Here is a 21929-nt window from a genome sequence, read left to right on the forward strand (position 1 = left end):
TCCGTCTTGTCTCCCTGTAGCGCTGTCTTAGGCGTCTCACAGTACAGACATTGCAATTTATTGCCCTGGCCACATCTGCAGTCCTCATGCCTCCTTGCAGCATGCCTAAGGCACGTTCACGCAGATGAGCAGGGACCCTGGGCATCTTTCTTTTGGTGTTTTTCAGAGTCAGTAGAAAGGCCTCTTTAGTGTCCTAAATTTTCTTAAATGTGACCTTAATTGTCTACCGTCTGTAAGCTGTCAGTGTGTTAACGACCGTTCCACAGATGCGTGTTCATTAATTGTTTATGGTTCATTGAACAAGCATGGGAAACAGTGTTTAAACCCTTTACAATGGAGATCTGTGAAGTTATTTGGATTTTTATGAATTATCTTTGAAAGACAGGGTCCTGAAAAAGGGACGTTTCTTTTTTGCTGAGTTTATATATGCCTTACACAATGTGTGTTCTCACTAGTGTTGCCACCTTCTACAAGTGTGTGATTTAAAGTTGTGGAGGAGTCAGAGTGCTCCTGGCCCTGACTCTGATCTTAGTTGGCCATATCTTTCCATCTGAAAAGTTATGTCCAAAAAACTGTCGATAAGCCTGTCAATATACCTCACATAGTCTGCAATGCAGCACTAGTCCTACCTGTCAGAACATACTGAGAGAGAGCGAGAGAGAGAGAGAGAGAGAGAGAGAGAAGTGATCCAATCAAGGTCCCTGAGGTTCTACCACTAATAAACACTGACCTTTAGAAGAACAAACTTTTAATGATACCATCAGCTGGCAGGGTATTAGCAAGAGGGTCTGACTACCTTGGGTTCCAGACTGTTTCTGCATTCAAAGCTACCTGTACACTGTTGTCTTGCCAATAATGCAGTAAGTTGGCTAAAGCAGGAACAGAATGGCAACCAGGCTTGTTTCCCAACCTTGGGCCTTGTACATTAGGCCAACTATATTATTGACTATAAGTAATAAGTCCTATATTGTACTGTATAAACCTAATGATAATTCATGTAGTGTCATTGCTCTGTAGTTTGTTTTGCCTGTTGACGGTCACTGCAGTCAGTGATTGGCAGTTGATCTCAGAACCCTCCTTCCGCTGAGCTGCAAATAGCCAATCATACCAATGCCAATCTATCCTTTGCTGTCAATCTTTCATTTAGTCCAGTGAGCCGACAGGCAAGTTACAGTGTGTGTGTGTGTGTGTGTGTGTGTGTGTGTGTGTGTGTGTGTGTGTGTGTGTTAGAATGGTCATTATCGGTCTGTGTAGAGGCTCTGAGTTTAGACGGCCCCGTGTGACAGTAGCCTCGCACATACACACACGCACAACAGACACACAGCAGTGAGACTACGGAATACAGTTGCCTCCAGCTTGAGGATTGGATGCATTGAGGAAATAAGTGCATTACCCAAGAGGCCTCAGTTACTCCACAGATCTGAGCAGCCTATATAAATGAATTAAACATCACTACCTTCCTATTCAAACCCAGCCTGCTATATTGTCCTGATCAGATATCAACCACCTTATAAAACAGTCAATAACTAACTCATCCCCCTCCCCACATATACCCGTATACAAACACACATACATACTCACTCACACACACACACACGCACGAATGCACATACACACACACACACACACATCTCCTCATCTCCCGTCTCCATTCAAACTCAAATCACTGCTTGGATACACAGGGACACACCAGACTGGCTTGCCATTCGCCCGGTCACAATAGCCATCTGCTGATGAGGAGATGGCTAGCTGCTCACTCAAATGGGATTTTAGGAAGAGACTTGATTTTGGTTTCCTGAAAAGAAGAAGAAAAAAAAACGAATTTAAAAGCAGACACATTTAAAACCGACTCACGCGAGACCCAGCTATTCAACAGAGAGAACAGATGAAGCGATAGAGTCCGGCCAAGAGAAGAGAGGTAAAGAGAAGACTGCTTCTCTCGGCCAATTTCTACCCAAGCCCAAAGCCACCAAACAGAACCTGAATAGATGAAACCTGGCAACACTAACACTGCTGAAACACACACAGGAAAATATCCACCGAGATGGCACCCTATAGGGAATAAGGAATAGAGTGTCATTTCGGACCCAAACAGTATTCCTTATATGGGCCTTGGTCAAATGTAGTGCACTATATACAGTACCAGTCAAAAGTTTGGACACACCTACTCATTCCAGGGTTTTCTTTATTTTTCCTATTTTATACATTGTAGAATAGTGAAGACATTACAACTATGAAATAACACATATGGAATCATGTAGTAACCAGAAAAAGTGTTAAACAAATCAAAATATATTTTATATTTCAGATAGTAGCCACCCTTTGCCTTGATGACTGTAGGTTATAGGATGCCATTTCAAACACAGCCTCAATGCGACTCAAGATCGAAAACCTTTTTAAAATGTATAATCCCACAGGGACAACGCACAATTTAACTCTATTTGAAGAAAATGTAACTCTGCTAAATACATTTGATCCCAGTCCAAAAAGAGTAAAACTTACTCTGACAACAGAGTTCTATTTGTTGAGTTGTATTTGCACAATTGAGTGTTGATATTTAACTCTGCATCATCACGTTTCACCTTGTACAGTATTATTTTTTACTCTCTGCAGTGTTGTTCAGTATTCTAGAGTTAATTGTTTTGATTAATGTTTACTCCTACCACTGGTGTACCAGATACTCCCGCAGGCCCCGTAAGGCTGGACGGGGCCCACGAGCTCTGTCATCGATGTCTATTTAAAAAAAAATACATTTTAACAGTAACCCTCCATATGTACTAGTAATACATTTCCATATGTACTAGGAAGCTAAGTGTTTGTTTCTTGGGCTTCAGGAATTTGCCTCAGGACTTAAAAAAATGTAACTGATTGAAAGTACAAGGTGATATCGGTGGAAAAAATGCCGTGGTCAAGGCTACGAAGGTGCCTGTGCAATGAGGGGAGGTTACTCAGGCGTTAAGCGCAAATCAGATCGAGAGCCTAATGCTTTTAATGTAGTTCTTTATGAGTTTTGGTTTAGAAAACGATCTCTCCGCAGAAGTGACAGTTACAGGGATGGTAAAAACAGCTTGATTGCCGTCGCAAACATCAGGGAAACTGTGCAGAAGGGAGGAGTGCTTCAGATACAGCAATTCTGCAAGATCTTTAATTGAGCCTCTCATTCTCCTTAATTGCCGGCCTCAACGCATTACGGAAAGAGATTAACTGTATTGGAAGCTCTGGGGACAGGTCGTCTAGATACTGGACAGCCATTAAATTGGTTGATGAAAACAGATGATCATATTTAGTGAACAACAGTTTTTGAGGGCTTGAACAAAAAAGCGATTTGCGATTTTCGTTCATGCTGGTGAACTGGCGTTTGAGTTGTGTGGTTGCAATATAAACAGTCCCTTATCTCTGGTATATCTTGACTTGCATCATTCAAGACTAAGTTTAAATTGTGTGTAGCGCAATGGACAAATAATGCACAATACTCAGTATAGAAAACAGTGGACCTACAGGCCACGGTGAAAACATTTGCACACAAAAAAAGAAGGACTTCAGGAGACTAGGGAGTGTCTCAAGTTGGATTTAATTTGATTTAGGCCTAATTTATTTTAGCTTGAATATTGCAGCCCACTTGTGCAGGCCATTTATTAGCCAGACAAAACACGCAGAGTTCAACATTAAATAGTGGCTGAATTTATCCTCAAAGCCAACTACTTTTTTCCCAATTGTTAGGCTATTTGACGTGTTATTCTTATAAAACGTTTAGAAATAGCACCTAAATCGCAGCTGAAGACGGTATATATATTTACAGATAGTACACTGCATAATGAAACAACCCCTAGTAAGCTAGTGTTTTGAGGGTGAACCGACTGTATTATTTGGCATTAATAGACTGGTTTCACACACAACTTTCTATCCAAAAGAAAGGAGGACCAAGGCACTCTTCATATAAATAATTCACATCCCTTTACTTGTATGGCATGTTCAATGGAAACACAGTTTAAAAACTCCTACGCGTTTTCGACTGCGCGGTAACAGGACAGCTGCATATTCTAAAACATCAATTGGTAGCTAATTAGTATTCCGTTGTATCTGAAATGTATTTGACAATCTGCCATGTTTGAAATTCCAACTTTAATTCCCGAAAAAGTCATTACATTATTGCCACCAGCCAGCAGTCTAAAAACGGCAGCATTGCGACACCGTGTATAGCTTTGTGAAATGTTACGCGTAACCTGAGAAAATAAGTACCACCAATAAAGATGTAACCATTAGCTAAAGCAAAGCTATGCCTTGGCAACATAGAAAGCCTGTCATTTATTCGAAAGGCATGCAGCCACATAGACATGTTGCAATTTCAGCACCATGGTCAGCGATCGGTAGTCTACTTTGTGAGCGGCAGTCTGGCTGACACATTCGATTATTATTACACTTTTGGGGGGGGGGGGGGGGGGGGGGGATCTCAGAAAAACTGCGTTACGCCAGTAACTCCTACCAGTGTCATTACACATTTACTCTGATTCATAATACTACATACATTTACTATGATCAGGGCAAACACAGACATGTTTTATTACTACCATAAATTAGTCAACATAAAATATTGGTTAACAGAATTTGTTTATTACATGAAATGCTAAAAACAGACCAATCAGTACTAGCATGGGGTACAATCTTTGAAATAAAATACATTCTGGAGCAGTGGTTCTGAACTGGTTTTGCCCTAGGGACCAAATTTCACAATGACAATTGAGCCCGCGACCCAATATTGTAGACGGTTGATGATTTACATTGTGTAATGTTGTATTGCAGCTGCCTTCTTTGGCAGGCTTCACTCGCAAAATAGACTCTGTCTCAATTATGGTATTAAAGAAAGTCATTACACAGCCCGTATTAACTGAGAAAACAAGTATTGTCAATTCAAGAGAATAAGCCATTTTAATTAGGCGACCAGTTCAGGAGTGGGGTGTAATACATTATCAGACTCAGAACATGACATCAAAACCAGTCCAATAATGTTAACGAACAGTAACACATACTTTGCCAGTGTTTAAAATAGAAAAAAACAACAACAATCATTAGGATTTCTTAATCATCAATTACCATGTGAATAGTTTCACAACCGCGAAAAGTTGTTTTAAAAGGTGTACGTTTTTAACCAGTTCAATAAAATGTCATATGAATGACAGAATTAATTGACACTAATAATTAACATAGTGAACAATAACTAATTAACCTCTTTTTATTTTATTGTGTGCACATACGCGCGTGTGTGTGGCCTATCAGTGGGAAAGCTGGGAGGGGTTCTTTAGTTTAATAAATTCACTGAAGTCTGGGATGATGGTTGTATCAACTCGGATGAAAGCACTGGCTGTCCAGCTTGTTTGCTGCTTTCAGTTTTCAGCACGGCCATAGCAGAGAAGCCACTTTCACACGGTGCTGAACGGTAGCATGATTCACGACAGGCGAGAGCAGGATACTCTCCCATTACGCTGCACCAGAACTGTGGCAGTGTCATTTCTGGGAAGGGCATGCCCAGCGTATCCTTTTCGTTGCCTGGCAACGTGACGCTTCCCATCTCCACTCGAAAGGGGTCCCGTGTCCAGTCGTCTAGTCTCCTGTTCTCCTCCGGGAAGTAGTTGCAAAACTTTCCCTGCAGCTTGACAAGATGCTGTTTGACGTTTTTTTCTTCAGTGTGTCGCGGTGCCCTATGTTGATCAGATTCTGAATCTCACAATCAGCGTTGGGAAACATGTCAATCCTCCCATTAGAAACAGGATTTGCCCAAACGGTAAGCTTCATCTTGAAGGCGTCCACTTTGTCCCTCCGTTCAAATCGATTGTACCCCCTCCCTTGCATTGACACATTGAGCAAATTCAGATGATCAAACATAACCACCAGGTAGGCAACATGGGCGAGCCATTCCTCACGATCGAAATGTTCGAAGCTCATAAAAGCGAGCCAACAGTTTACCCCTGGAAAGCCAGTGGACCTCTGCATGATAAAGCACCTGCTGGCGCCCCCCCCCCCCCCCCCATATCCCTGCAGAAGGCCTGGAAACACCAGTTTTTTTTTGGTGTAGCTCTCTCCAGGATCCGCTTTAATAGTGCTTTCCCATCATGGCAGCTGCCCCATCGGTGTGTTACACCGACGCGCCCATCCCAGGCCAGGCCCACGGAGCCCAGATACATATCCATTGTGCTAAAGACAGCCTCTGCAGTGGTGGTGGTGGGCAAATCAGCACTAAAAAGGAACTGCTCCTCGAAGTTATTATCCCGGACGTGTCTGACATAGACCATTAGAATTGCATGGTTAGCCACATCTGTGGATTCATCAAGCTGCAGTGCGTAATGGCCATTTGCACTGATGTGCTCTGATGTCTGGCGCGTTATGTCCTCAGACAGATTCTCCTCCTCGTGGTGTCATTGGATAGGGGTACAGTTTTAAGTTTGTTGGCGGCTGACTCTCCCACGATTTCAGTGCACATATCAATCGCAGCAAGGAGTATGAGATCCTCTGCACTGATGTGGGCATTTTTTTTTGCACTTAGCAATACACTGGGCAACAAGGTATGAGGCGCAAAGTGGCTTTTCTTGTACCGTGCATACGTTGTTCAATGAATCTTGCGAGACCTCCAGATATTTTTGGAGGGTTTCATGTTCTCATTAGCTAACAGCTCAATGCATAGGACCCACTGTTGTCAACCCTCACCCTGACTCTCTTCTATATACACTACCGTTCCAAAGTTTGGGGTCACTTAGAAATGTCCAAGAAAAGCAATTTTTTTGTCCATTAAAATAACATCAAATTGATCAGAAATACAGTGTAGACATTGTTTCCAGCTACAATAGTCATTTACAACATTAACAATGTCTACAGTGTAAAACCATAATTGATGAAGTCGGGGTCGTATTCTCTCTTCTTGACAGGGACCGCGTTGTCTGCCTTGTTGTTGACATTGGAAGCAGCAGTAGATGAAGAGGGAGCTGCACATTTGTAAAACGTGTCCACGAGTTTACTCTGACAGCGAGCCTACATGAGTTAAATGACAGCTAACTATCCACGTGTGCAATGCCTGCAGAACACATCTGCATAGTTAGCCGTCAATCAAGCTAGCTGTCAGAAGAAGATCTGTATTATCTGATAAAAAAAAAAAAAAACGATGTTGCAGAATGACATTTTTATTGGATCAGTGTGTCAAATGAAATGTTTATTGGTCACATACACAGATTTAGCAGATGTTTTTGCGGGTGTAGCGAAATACATTGGATCAGTGTGTGTGTGTGTGTGTGTGGCGAGAACGTTATCGTATTTGGTCAGTGAGTGAGTGCAGTGCGAAAACCTGAAAGAGTCCGAATGTAGCTAGCCATTTCACAACTGTGGACGCACTGCATGTGTTAAAGGCAGCAACAATAAGCGGTGCAGCAGTTACCTTTCAAAATAATGTTTTTGTTTGATTATTTTAAATTATTTTCTTGCACAATAAGTCCCGCAACCCCTTAAAATCCTCCAGGTCGCGACCCCCCCCCCAGTTGAGAAATCACCGTTCTAGAGCATTAACAGACATTACCAAAAGCAATAGGGACAGGTGTGGGCTTCAACGAATTGAAGCCCACAACCCGTGCCTCAGTTGGGAAATTTCTCCCCACAGATGCATGGCCTTCTGATTCCCTACTGTCCCTACATGACATGTGCTACTATGTACAATTGTTCTGGTACTGTGTACAAGCGTGGAAATGTAATCACATGAAGCAGTACGGGACCACAAACAAACTTGAATCATCACCACCATATAACATCTGTATGTCGAATGCTTTGTGAAACAAAATATCATTAACGTCAAAAAGACAGTGTGTCTTAAGCAAAAGATAGCCAGCTGTACGTTATGTGTCATCTTCTACAAGAATAGACTGGATTTCGTGAAATATTGGCATCTGAGTGTACTTTAACGCAAACAACCAAATCTTAACAGTATACGTTCCCTTGATGTTTGGCCCATTTTACACTCAAAACCTTAGAAAACGCACTCCAGGTGCCTTCTTCCACTATCTCATGAGCTCCTTCCATTACATTCAAGGCAACCATTTTTCCTGGACATATATCCAATCTATATACGGTGCATTCGGAAAGTATTCAGACCCCTTGACTTTTTCCACATTTTGTTACGTTTCAGCCTTATTCTAAAATTGATAAAAGTTTTTTTTCCCTTCTTCATCAATCTACACACAATACCCCATAATGACAAAGCAAAAAAAAAAAGTATTTACATTTATTTTTTACATTTTTGCAAGTATTAAAAATACAAAACTGAAATATCACATTTACGTAAGTATTCAAACCATTTACTCAGTACTTTGTTGTAGCACCTTTGGCAGCGATTACAGCCTTTAGTCTTCTTGGGTATGACGCTACAAGCTTGGCACACCTGTATTTGGGGAGTTTCTCCCATTCTTCTCTGCACATCCCCAGAAGCTCTGTCAAGTTGGCTGGGGAACGTCACTGCAACAGGTGCAGCAATTGATTGGACATTATTTGGAACGGCACACCTGTCTATATGAAGTCCCACAGTTTACAGTGCATGTCAGAGCAAAAACCAAGCCACAAGGTCAAATTAATTGTTCGTACAGCTCCGAGACAGGATTGTGTCGAGGCACGTCTCTGGAGAAGGGTACCAAAACATTTCTGTAGAATTAAAGGTCACCAAGAACACTGTGGCCTCCATTCTTAAATGGAAGAAGTTTGGAACCACCAAGACTCTTCCTAGAGCTGTCCGCCCTGTCAAATTGAGCAATCGTGGTAGAAGGGCTTGGGTCAGGGAGGTGACCAAGAACCCGATGGTCACTCTGACAGAGCTACCAAGTTCCTCTGTGGAGATGGGAGAACTTTCCAGAAGGACAACCATCTCTGCAGTAATCCACCAATCAAGCCTTTATGGAAGAGTGGCCAGACGGAAGCCACTCCTCAGAAAAAGGCACATGACAGCCCACTTGGAGTTTGCCAAAAGGCTCTTAAAGACTCTCAGACCATGAGAAACAAGTTTCTCTGGTCTGATGAAGCCAAGATTGAACTCTCTGGCCTGAATGCCAAGCGTCACGCCTGGAGGAAACATGGCACCATCCCTACGGTGAAGCATCGTTGTGCTTCGTCGCACATATACCAGCTATGGAAATTGCTTAAACAGTTTGTGGTGTTGTGCAATCAAGTGTTTCAAATAGACTTTAATACCATCTGATAACACTGGAGAAAATACAATGTTGACTATTTGAAGCTAAAAAAAGCTGAAAATGCCAGTGTTGATCATTTGGATAAACCAAGTCACCAAAGATAAGTGGTGTATTGGTTAAATGCTCATTTTGCAAGTGCTGTAGTAGCAATTTCAACTCATTTTGCATTTCAGCAGACGCTCTTATCCAGAGCGACTTACAGTAGTGAATGCATACATTTCTTCTCCGTACTGGTCCCCCGTGGGAATCAAACCCACAACCTTGGCGTCGCAAACACCATGCTCTACCAACTGAGCCACACGGGACCATATTGCCCAGCACCCTCCAAGATGTCATGCATGACATTAACTGACAAATGCTCGCTTATATGGAAGTACTCTAATGAATTTAACAGGCAAGATTCTTTAACACCCATTGCATAGGTCAGTGGGATTTCTCTGCATTGTTTGGCATGGTTCCACATGCATCCCTTTAGTTCGCAATACTATCTTGGGACTGTCTTCACTGAACTCTGTCTGAAAGTTGTCTTTTTCAGCAAGACAAATGGCAGCAATATATTGCACTAAAATATTCCAGAAAACCAAATAAACCATGAATACCAAGGTTGTCACCTGTTACTTGGACAATAGTTCCATGAATTTGGTGATTGTGCAAGTGAACTTTAATTCCATACAATTGGGTCAAGCAGTGAGCGAAACCCATAGGTTTTTATATCTTGAGTATGAAAAAAGAACCCAGGTAAATATTTATTTATGCCATGCTTCGATCCAAGAGGACTAACGGTATTTCAAAGTCGTCATAGAAGAGCAACATTTTCATCACATGTTTCTCTTTTGAGAACAGAGCATGGTTTTAAAGAAAGATGAATCATTTAAGTCATAAAGTAGACTTTCTTTGGGACCATCCACAAGCTGCAACATTACGTTTATGTGTGCATTTTTGTAAATAGACTAACGCCTGCTAAATAGATTTTTCATTTGCTCAAAACACTGATCTATACTGAACAAAAATATAAATGCAACACATAAAGTGTTGGTCCCATGTTGCATGAGCTGAAATGAAAGATCCCAGAATTTTTCCATACTCACTAAAAGCTTACTTCTGTTTACATCCTTGTCAGTGAACATTTATCCTTTGCCAAGATAATCCATCCTTCTGACCGGTGTGGCATATCAAGAAGCTGATTAAACAGCATGATCTTTACACAGGTGCACCTTGTGCTGGGGACAGTAAAAGGCCACTCTAAAATGTGCAGTTTTGTCACACAACACAATGACACAGATGTCTCAAGTTTTGAGGGAGCATGCAATTGGCATGCTGACTGCAGGAATGTCCAGCAGAGCTTTTGCCAAAGAATCGAATGTTAATGTCTCTACCATAAGCAGTTTCCAACGTTGTTTTAGAGAATTTGGCATTATGTCCAACCGGCCTCACAACCTCAGACCATGTGTAACCACACCAGCCCAGGACCTCCACATCTGGCTTCTTCACCTGCGGGGTAATCTGAGACCAACCACCCAGACAGCTGATTAAACTGAGGAGTACTTGTCTGGAATAAAGCGGTTTTGTGGAGAAAAATTCATTCTGATTGGCTGGAGCTGGCTCCCCAGAGGGTGGGCCTGGCTCCCAAGTGGATGGGCCTATGCCCTCCCAGGCCACCCATGGCTGCACTCCTGCCCAGTCATGTGAAATCCATAGATTAGGGCCTCCTAATGAATTCATTTCAATTGACTGATTTCCTTATAAGAACTGTAACTCAGTAAAATGGTTGAAATTGTTGTATGTGGCATTTATATTTTACACCTGTTAGATCATTGTTGCCAGTTTCCTGTAAAGACAGACACTTCTTCACTGACTCTTTAGCTTTACTCATGTCATCAACTCTCTTCCATGGAACTGACAAAACTGTTCTTTGCGGATTCACCAAATCCTGCTGCTTTGAGTTGATTTATTGTTGCGGCACAATTATCTACAATACTCTTATTATACAGAGCTGAATCACAATGTGAGCTTGGTGCTGGCACATCAAAATTGTTTGCTGCAAAACTGTTAGCAGCGGTAGAGGGGCCTCCACCATCATTATCAGAAACTGCTTCGGTAAGCTCTTCATGTGCCTTGTTAAGATGCTTTGTAAATCCAGACAAAGTGCCAAATACATGTGAACAACCAACCTGACCACACTTTTTAAATGTAGACATTTCCCTGGACAATGACCATGAATTAACGTCAGATGTTTTACAAGGCTAATGGCATTTTCTTGGCGGCATTTGCAAAAACAAAATAAAAAAGTCTATTTTAAACAGATCTGATGAATGCAACATTCTGGCCCTCAGCTGTACTACCCTGGGATTCGCCGTTAGTTGTATCAATGTCAATCTCGTTTGTAGAAAAGTGTACATGTTTGCCAGACCCTGACTGTATGAGGTACCAAATACAAAGTGAGCTTTGAAAAGCTCATCAAAACAGCCCAGTGAGCCAGGTACCGGATGTTTGTCAATCGCGATGAAGTAGGCGTGAATGATCGTTCTCTGGGAAACCCACGGCAAGCAGATATTGTGGACTTCCGGTGATGCCATCCAGATGCTGCTGGATGCTGGTCCCTGCCTATAAGACAATAATATACTGTTAGAACTTCTACTATAAGTCTCACAAGCCAGACAGTAGTGATTATAATATGTGTTAGTGTTATACTGCCACAGTTGTGGTAGTTTAACTAGTAAGAGGTGTTACAGCAGTAGAGTTGATCAGAGTGCTCTTTGCTGGGGTAAGTCTTTGTACACTCGAGGGGCGGGGGGGGGGTCAGGATGCAGCAACACAATCTGTAACTAAATTTGTGTTGAATTGTAGCCTGACTTTTATGAGCTTCACATGACGTTCAGCTGTGTGTCTCGCTTACATCTTTCCCTGCTTGTTGTGGCCTTGAGCAGAGGGAGGCAGAAGATGGACAAGGAGAAGAATGGATGACATGTCAGTGTCCCAACCTAGAAAACAAATTGGGATTCTGACATTGGAAAAACTTTCAGAACGTGTCTCCCAGTGCTGGTGTGGGTCCAAATCAACCAGCATCACCGATCACATGAATAAATGAATACTCTGTTCTCAACAATTCTACAGGGATAATACAACCAAATTACATATGTCTTTAAAAATGTGTTTGTTAGCCATGCACTAAACCCCATTTTATTATGTTTTTAAATGTCGGGCCCAAATAATCTGTTTGGAAATCATTAAGCTACAATTTTATATGGGATGTTGAGAGAAGACATACAATTAAATGGGGCCTGATGTGATCTGTGACATGCCACAGAATGTGTAACGTGTGACTCCATCCCTCCAAACCTTAGACCCCAGACACAATCCCCCCTCCCAAAAGTTGTTTGGCATTTAAATGTCTCAGCGGTAACCCCCCGCAGGCTTTGGGGGACGGGGGTTAGGGGCTCCCGTTTACTGTACCATCCCCGCAAACACCAGACCTCCGTTTGGATCTGGGTGGTAGAACTGGGCCAGCAGGATTAGATCCGGCTTGCTGGACTCAGGACAGAAGTGTGTCATATAATTTGTGCTAGCTAGGATAGTATGAAAGAAAACATTGATCACATCTCTGTACTGTAGACAAATAACTCACACTCAGGGCTAGTTTTATTGGGTAAACACATTTTTAACACACGAGGTCTGGTTTTTGAAGAAGATACTCGAACACTTCTTGATGTACTTCTGTCTCAGATTCATTGTAGACTTAAGGCATGGTAGGCAGGGTACATTTCTTGACAACTTGAAAGACGTTAAACAAAGTTATTTGGCTCACTGTTATGTACTGACCAAACTGGCCGCGTTGCGTGCACAAGTAGTGCCATTTGTTTTTACACATACAGTTGAGGTCGGAAGTTTACATACACCTTAGCCAACTACATTTAAACTTAGTTTCACAATTTCTGACATTTAATCCTAGTAAAAATTCCCTGTCTTAGGTCAGTTAGGATCACCACTATTTTTAGAATGTGAAATGTCAGAATAATAGTAGAGAGTGATTTATTTCAGCTTTTATTACTTTCATCACATTCCCAGTGGGTCAGAAGTTTACATACTCAATTAGTATTTGGTAGCTTTGCTTTTAAATTGTTTAACTTAGGTCAAACGTTACAGGTAGCCTTCCACAATAAGTTAGGTGAATTTTGGCCCATTCCTCTTGACAGAGCTGGTGTAACAGTCAGGTTTGTAGGCCTCCTTGCTCGCACACGCTTTCAGTTCTGCCCACAAATTTTCTATAAGATTGAGGTCAGGGCTTTGTGATGGCCACTCCAATACCTTGACTTTGTTGTCCTTAAGCCATTTTGCCACAACTTTGGAAGTATGCTTGGGGTCATTGTCCATTTCGAGACCCATTTGCGACACAGCTTTAACTTCCTGACTGATGTCTTGAGATGTTGCTTCAATATATCCACATAATTTTCCTCCCTCATGAAGCCATCTATTTTGTGAAGCGCACCAGTCCCTCCTGCAGCAAAGCACCCCCACATGATGCTGCCACCCCCGTGCTTCACGGTTGGGATGGTGTTCTTCGGCTTGCAAGCCTCCCCCTTTTCCCTCCAAACATAACGATAGTAATTACGGCCAAACAGTTCTATTTTTGTTTCATCAGACCAGAGGACATTTCTCCAAAAAGTATGATTTTTGTCCCCATGTGCAGTTGCAAACCGTAGTCTGGATGTTTCATGGTGGTTTTGGAGCAGTGGCTTATTCCTTGCTGAGCGGCCTTTCAGGTTATGTCGATATAGGACTCGTTTTACTGTGGATATAGATACTTTTGTACCTGTTTCCTCTAGCATCTTCACAAGGTCCTTTGCTGTTGTTCTGGGATTGATTTGCACTTTTCGCACCAAAGTACATTCATCTCTAGGAGACAGAACGCGTCTCCTTCCTGAGCGGTATGACGGCTGCGTGGTCCCATGGTGTTTATACTTGAGTACTATTGTTTGTACAGATGAATGTGGTACCTTCAGGCATTTGGAAATTGCTCCCTAAGATGAACCAGACTTGTGGAGGTTTACCATTTTTTAGCTGAGGTCTTTTGATTTTCCCATGATGTCAAGCAAAGAGGCACAGAGTTTGAAGGTAGGCCTTGAAACACATCCACAGGGACACCTCCAATTGACTCAAATGTCAATTAGCCTATCAGAAGCTTCTAAAGCCATGACATCATTTTATGGAATTTTCCAAGCTGTTTAAAGACACAGTCAACTTAGTGTATGTAAACTTCTGAGCCACTGGAATTGTGATACAGTGAATTATAAGTCAAATAATCTGTCTGTAAACAATTGGAAAAATTACTTGTGTCATGCACAAAGTAGATGTCCTAACCGACTTGCCAAAACTATGGTTTGTTAACAAGAAATTTGTGGAGTGGTTGAAAAACAAGTTTTAATGACTCCAACATAAGTATATGTAAACTTCCGACTTCAACTGTATATGTTATTCAATCATTTTATCCAAACTGCTCATGCACGTCAACAGGCGTTTGCGTAGCCAGTCAATAAAATAGAACTTGGTTCTTTTTTTTTTGATGCTTGACGAGCTGCAAGTCCCATCTACTCACTGGTTTTTTCAAGCATACTGTATACCCACGTGTGTGATTGAAAGATGAGGTCCACACTCCAGTCTAGTTGGTGGCGGTAATGCAACATAAAATCCACAGAAAAACAAGAAGAATGAGGAGAGATTAATCAAAGAAAAACAAACTGAGTTTCCTCTTTTGATCTGTGGATTAGTAGTCAGAGTAGAGAACACATGATTTTGTATGACTCAAAATGGGTCAAAAAATCTACAAAGATCCAGCAAAAAAAAAAGGGACCATGTGCATTTCAGTAAAATAACAACCCAATTTTTATCTCCCAGGACAAATGTCACATCTAAAATAGCCAGCACTACCCTAACACAGCCTATATAAAACACAGCCAATACATTCTTAAAAAAAAAAAAACATATGTAGCGTTATGAACAACGCTGGACACGATGTTGATATTCTCACTAATTTACGACTAGGACAGCCTCAGAACGAACACCTCGTGTCAATGCGCAAAATGGTGAACAGCATCTGGATGTGTCCAACAAAAGTTCAACATTCACCTTTTGCTACCATTTCTGTCAAGCCGTCTACGCGTACAGTTTGATGCGTACATTCGATAAACCGAACGTATGCACCTAACAGAACGCACTCTAACTGCATCTGCAAAGCAATGCTGCAAGGCAAGCGTTCCATTAGAAATGAATGTACTTCTGGTGTGCCAAAATGAAATGCCAAGATCGGTGTGATCGAGGCGCAAGAAAAGTCGAACGGTTGCATGCATAACATTTGCATATCGTGTGTGGATTTCAGCATATGAGATAGAGATAAACAACTAACTAGCTTTCTAACATTTCATTGGTTACATAAAATCCCTTCAACTGAAAGATGTAACGTTATTCCCTGCATTCTCCCCGGCTTTGCTGTGCTGATTAACTCTATATTTAGTAAACATACATGAGGCACGCACCACATTTGACTCTAGCTTCTGTAGCACACACAAGGCACGCATATAAGCCTAGACAAATTGTGGAAAGGTATCTACAGCTGACAGTTAACATCATAGTTACCCAGGCACACATCCATTACTGAATACTCAAACCGAATGCAGGTTTAGGTTAATTATGTAGCTAGCTTAGACGTGTGGCTTTGGTAGCCATCTAGCTAATGTTACTAGTTAGCTAAGTAGCCATCTAGCTAGCCAAAGAATCAACACTTACGTCAGCTAAAGTATTGAGTATACTAGAATGAATGACTGACCTTAACACAGTATAACCTGCATTCTGGTTCAGTATTCTAGAAAATATGTTTTTAGGACTAATCCTCATTGTTCTATATTGATTCTAGTTTGCAAACGTTAGCTAGCTAGATGGCCAAGCTACCTAACATTAGCTATTAGATAGTTAGGTAATGTTAACTAATGTTAGCTAGTTTCTGTAGCTAAGTTAACCTGGTAGCTAATGGTTAGATAGCAAATAGCTAAAGTTGTGGCAACTTTAAAAAAACATTTGGTGCCGAATTGCCACACGGTTATTGGTTTATTCAAAATAAGGAATTTAGCCGCTTCAAGTACCTACCTTGGTATGTCCATTCTGTCAAACTGACCTAAAATTATAAGCTAGTTACGCTTTGAGAATGTCGCCAAGACTAGCTTGGTTAAAACAAAACAAAAAAACAGGCTATACCAATCGACCAGTAGAGGATGGTGAGAGGAGCTATAGGAGGACGGGAATGGAGTTCATGGAACGGAGTCAAACATGTGGTTTCTGTATGTTTGATGTGTTTTATACGTTCCATTTATTCCATTCCAGCCATTACAATGATACCGTCCTCCTATAGCTCCTCCCACCAGCCTCCACTGCAATTTCCTGCTAGGTAATTTATATTTGGCTTGAAACAAACTATTGATAAATGGTTGACTTGGGCCAAATATCAATTTCAAAACCATATAACTTACCTGAATGCAAAGACTACTTCTGCCAGTTTTAGTCTGAGGCGAATGCGAGGAAGGCACAATCGAAACTTAAATGCAAATCAGTGGGCGGGATCACATTGACAAGCAATACCTAAACACTGTTTTACCTCCAACTCTAGTGGTCAGAATTAGTCACTTAATTCCCCAAAAATGTTAAAGCTGCTCTTTTCAAGTAAAATATTAGTAACTGCTATAATGGCTAAATTATTTGCTGTGTATATTGATCTGGGGTGGTTGCAGGTTGCCAGGCAGTGACAGTCCAAAATGTAGAATTGATGGAGCAACTTTTGACACTGGGCGTAATGTAATCTAATATACAGTCCCAATGGGCCCTCTTTGGCTGGGACTGGGAACCAGGGAGCGGAGACAGAGAGGAGGGAGGGTGGTAGTGTGTAATCTAGGATATAGTCCCATTAGGCCTATTCTTGCTAATAGGACTGGAAATTGCCAGGGACATAATACGATATTATCACAATACTTAGGTGCCAATACGATATGTATTGCAATTCTCATGATTCTACATGCGTTGCGATTCGATACTGTGATTTTATTGTGATTCGATAATTTACTCACCATATGTCTGCTGCAGAGGGACAAGAGAGAGCCATGAGAAAATGGGTTTATCAGTCATGGAAATAAGTGCTGAAAACAAATTGGCTCCCTATTTAAAAATAAGATGGAGAACAAGTTATGAAGGAACACAGTGCAGGTACAGCCAACTAGCGCAAAAATAATATTATGACATGCTATATCGTCAAAAATAATATCCCAATATGTAACTGGAACAATTTTGTACCCCCCCCCCCCCCCCCCATCACTGCTGGCTAGGGTTGGGAAGGGTGGGCAGAGGGAAGAGAGAGAGGATGGGGAAGGAGAGAGGTGGGAGCAGTTCTGTTTGTGGAAAGGGGGGGGGGGAAGAGGGAGAGATGGGGGGGGGGGTCGAATTAGTGAAAAGGGAAAGCAGGGATTTGCTGTCTAGGCCAAGTGTAAAATGTATGTATTGTACGTCAGTGTTTTTCTGACTCTAGGAACCACATGGGCTAGCTAGGGAATAGAAACAATGGTCTGCTTCCTTAATATGGTTTCACTCGATGGAACGATCTGCGCATGTGCCTTCGTGTGTGTATGTTTTCGCTTTGTGTGTTTTTTTTTCCCCCTGTGTGTTTTTGGCCTTCGTCTTACTCTGTGTGCCCGCTCTAATTGCAGGCATTTGAGGGGGAATCGATTTGAGTAACATGATAACTGAGCTATTTGGCTGTTTCATTGACTAACTGTGTCCTCTCTCTCCCTCATGCCCATCTCTCTCTCTCCCTCCACCGATAGGTCGACAGATGTGCCCACCTGAGAAGTTTAACTGCGGGGATTCGGCCAGCAAGTGTGTCTCATCGTCATGGCGATGTGACGGGGAGAGGGACTGTGAGAACGGGGCAGACGAGGACCAGTGTTCCGCAGGTAAGACAGAAGGGGGGAGAGGAGGAGAGAAGAGGGACAGAGGGAGGGGGATAGGAAGGTAGAAAGAGGAGAAAGAGGAGAGAGTGGAAGATGAGAAAGAAAGGGAAGGAGAAGGATTAGATCCTCTGCTGAGAGACAAAAAGACACAATTTGATAGGATGCATGTTCCTACAAATCAATCGTTTTGGGTTTTTCTTGACGGAAGCTAATTTGTGTTGAGCTAAAGGTGTTGGAACAAAGCAGATGTGGTATTTATAGCTCAGTGTCCCAGCTGCCAGTGTTGTTGGTGTGTGAAGAACCTTCAAAGACCTCATAGCTGTTTCCCCCACTGACGTTTCCTTGATCAATTCTCCCTGACACTGGGTGAGTGGGAAAAGCAGGTTACTACAGCAGCTCATAAGTAGGGCATGTTTGTCTCAGTGAATGGCTGAGATTGAAATATCTGTCTTCCTGTCTGTCTATCTGTCCGTGTGGAATCTCATATACTGAGGTGTTAACTGAGGCCAGGGGTGTCAGTTGGGTATGGCAGTCACCATACCCTAGCTGAAGACCAACGATTTAAAAGTAGGCTACAAAAAAAATGGACTACAATCATTCCAAGACTGGCGAGCAGCTGTTTTATGCACCAGTTACTTTCACATTGATGTCGGCATAGGCGGCGCGTTCAATAGGCTAGGGGAAGATAAGCTTCCCCTAAAGTAAATTTAATAACATTTGCCAAAATGAGCTACAGTCAGGTCCATAAGTATTTAGACAGTGACACAATTTGCATCATTTTGGCTCTGTCCGCCACCACAATGGATTTGAAAAGAAACAGTCAAGATGTGCTTTAAGTGTAGACTATCATTTTTAATTTAATGGTTTTGTCAAAATTATTGTATGACCCATGTAGGAATTACAACCACTTTTATACATAGCCTCCCAAGGTTTAGGGGCTCAAGCGTAATTGGACAACCTAACAATCATACATTAAATTGTGAGTTTTAATACTTGGTTGCAAATCCTTTGCAGTAGGTGACTGCCTGAAGTCTGGAACCTATAGACATCACCAGATGCTGCAACTGTCTTCAGTTCCTGCTCGTTCTTAGGTCGTTTTTCTTTCAATTTTGCCTTCAGCAAGTGAAGTGCATGCTCAACTGGATTCAGGTCAGGTGATTGACTTGGCCATTGCAGAACATTCCACTTTTTAGCCAAATAAAAACTATTGGGTTGCTTTCGCAGTATGCTTTGGGTCATTGTCATGAATACATAATAATACATAAATAAGAATTTGTTCTTAACTGACTTGCCTAGACAAATAAAGGTAAAGAATGAATCTGAGCAGATAATACAACCCTAAACACTTCAGAATTCATCCTGCTGCTTTTGTCAGCAGTCATATCATCAACAAATACAAGGGAACCAGTTCCATTGGCAGCCATACATGCCCACACCATAACACTGCCTCTACCATGCTTCACAGATGAGGTGGTATGCTTTGGACCATGAGCATTTCCTTACCTTCTCAATACTTTTCTCTGCCCATCATTCTGGCACAAGTTGATCTTTGTCTCATCTGTCCATAGGATGTTGTTCCAGAACTGTACAGGCTTTTATTTAGATGTTTTTTGGCTAAATCTGGTCTTCCTGTTTTTGAGGCTTACAAATGGTTTACATCTTGTGGTAAACCCTCTATTTACTCTGGTGAAGTCTTCTCTTGATTGTTGACTTTGACACAGATATGCCTACCTCCAGGAGGGTGTTATTGATCTGGCCAACTGTTGTGAAGGGTTTTTCTTCACCAGAGAAATAATTATTCTGTCATCCACCACAGTTGTTTTCCGTGGCCTTCCTGGCCTTTTTGTGTTCCTGAGCTCAACAGTGCGTTCTTTCTTTTTAAGAATGTACCAAATAGTTGATTTGTCCACACCTAATGTTTTTACTATCTCTCTGATGAGTTCGTTTTGATTTTTCAGCCTAACGATGGCTTGATTCACTGGCAGTGACAGCTCTTTGGACGTCATATTTGAGGGTTAACAGCAACAGATTCCAAATGCAAATGCCACACTTGAAATCAACTCTAGACCTTTTATCTGCTTACTTGTAAATTAACTAATGAGGGAATAACACACACCTGGCCATGGAACAGCTGAGCAGCCAAATTGTCCAATTACTTTTGGTCCCTTAAAAAAGGGAGAGAAAAAAACATCTCTGCACTTTCAGCTCATATTCATTATTTAATTTCAAGTCCAATATGCTGTGGTAAACAGCTAAAATAATAATAACTTGGTCAATGTCCAAATATTTATGGACCTGACTGTATATCATTGCTCGTTGCCTGTGCAGAAATGATTAAAATAATTTAAAAAACTACACCAAAGAGCATGATTTGGCCACAGAGGACTATTAGCTTATTTTCAAAATGAGCTATGGATTGTTTTAAGCTCGCAATTTGGTCAGCGCGCGCAGCAAATAGCCTCTACCAAATAGCTGATTGTTGAGTTACAGCTCAGTGAAAATCAGTTAAATAGGTTTAGGCCTATCCCAATATTTCGAAATACAATCGTAGGAAAAACACAGTTTAGAAAGAGAAGACAAATAAAATACTAATCTGTAGCTAGTTATCAAAATTCGCAACTCACAATTGACCAAAGAGTAGCCTATCTTATTTGTACCAGCGGAGAGCATCGGCCATAACCCCGGTGAGTGCTGCATATTGACTGTGTTTATCATTGGATCAGTACCACTGGAAAAAAATTCCTCCAGGCTAGATGGAAGTCATATTGTACAATTTGTGTCTCCCCTTCTAATAAACCTAGATTAGATGGTTGCATTCAAGGCACAGTTGTTTTTACTGATCTGTTTGTCAGTGTCAGCAGAGTAGGCTACTAATTTGTGTCGTATTACGAAATATGTTGCTTGTCTCCAATCATATAGTAGAATTGCATGAAACATTTTCCCGTGCAAAAAAAAGAAGAAACGTCTCTGATTAGGCCTACTCTATGTCAGTACGCGCTCAGGCATGCGTCGTTAACGCGTTGTTCAGAACGGTCTGTTTTGCTCACAGTAATTGACTTATATTATTAGCCTAAATTCTGACTATGCAATCTACTCATCACATTAGGAATAGTAGTCTATCTTACATTAGCCTGCAAATGCAATGAAACTGTAAATGCATGATTGTGGACTACAGGAAAAGGAGCACCGATCACGTCCCCATTCTCATCGACGGGGCTGTAGTGGAGCAGGTTGAGAGCTTCAAATTCCTTGGTGTCCACATCAACAACAAATTAGAATGGTCCTAACACACCAAGACATCGTGAAGAGGGCACGACAAAACCTATTCCCCCTCAGTCCTGAGATCCTCAAAAGGTTCTACAGCTGCAACATCGAGAGCATCCTGACTGGTTGCATCACTGCCTGGTACAGCAATTGCTCGGCCTCCGACTGCAAGGCACTTCAGAGGGTAGTGCGAACGGCCCAGTACATCACTGGGGCAAAGCTGCCTGCCATCCAGGACCTCTACACCAGGCAGTGTCAGAGGAAGGCCCTGACAATTGTCAAAGACCCCAGCCACCCCAGTCATAGACTGTTCTCTCTACTACTGCATGGCACGCGGTACCGGAGTGCCAAGTCTAGGACAAAAAGGCTTCTCAACAGTTTTTACCCCCAAGCCATAAGACTCCTGAACAGGTAACCAAATGGTTACCCGGACTATTTGCATTGTGCAACCTAATATTGCGATAATAAT

At 41.9% G+C, this 21929-nt stretch overlaps 1 protein-coding gene and 1 long non-coding RNA gene across 3 annotated transcripts in view; one reads left to right on the forward strand and one right to left on the reverse strand.

Moving 5' to 3' along the window:
• The window catches only part of LOC106584023 (low-density lipoprotein receptor-related protein 8), a 271370-nt gene that overhangs the window by 158436 nt on the left and 91005 nt on the right, over positions 1–21929 (forward strand). For both annotated transcript variants that reach the window (XM_014168792.3, XM_014168793.3), the window contains exon 4: positions 18071–18199. In XM_014168792.3, the coding sequence (XP_014024267.1) occupies positions 18071–18199 (129 nt within the window). The remainder of the gene's footprint in view (positions 1–18070; positions 18200–21929) is intronic.
• Positions 6073–16503, reverse strand: LOC106584024 (uncharacterized). The gene is made up of 4 exons (XR_001323675.2): positions 16350–16503; positions 14835–14868; positions 12109–12193; positions 6073–11816 (listed from the first exon to the last, which is right to left on the reverse strand). It is a non-coding gene; the product is annotated as an uncharacterized LOC106584024 (long non-coding RNA).

The sequence above is a fragment of the Salmo salar genome, chromosome 23 (genome assembly GCF_965601325.2).
Source record: "Salmo salar chromosome 23, fSalSal1, whole genome shotgun sequence".
Lineage (NCBI taxonomy): Eukaryota > Metazoa > Chordata > Actinopteri > Salmoniformes > Salmonidae > Salmo > Salmo salar.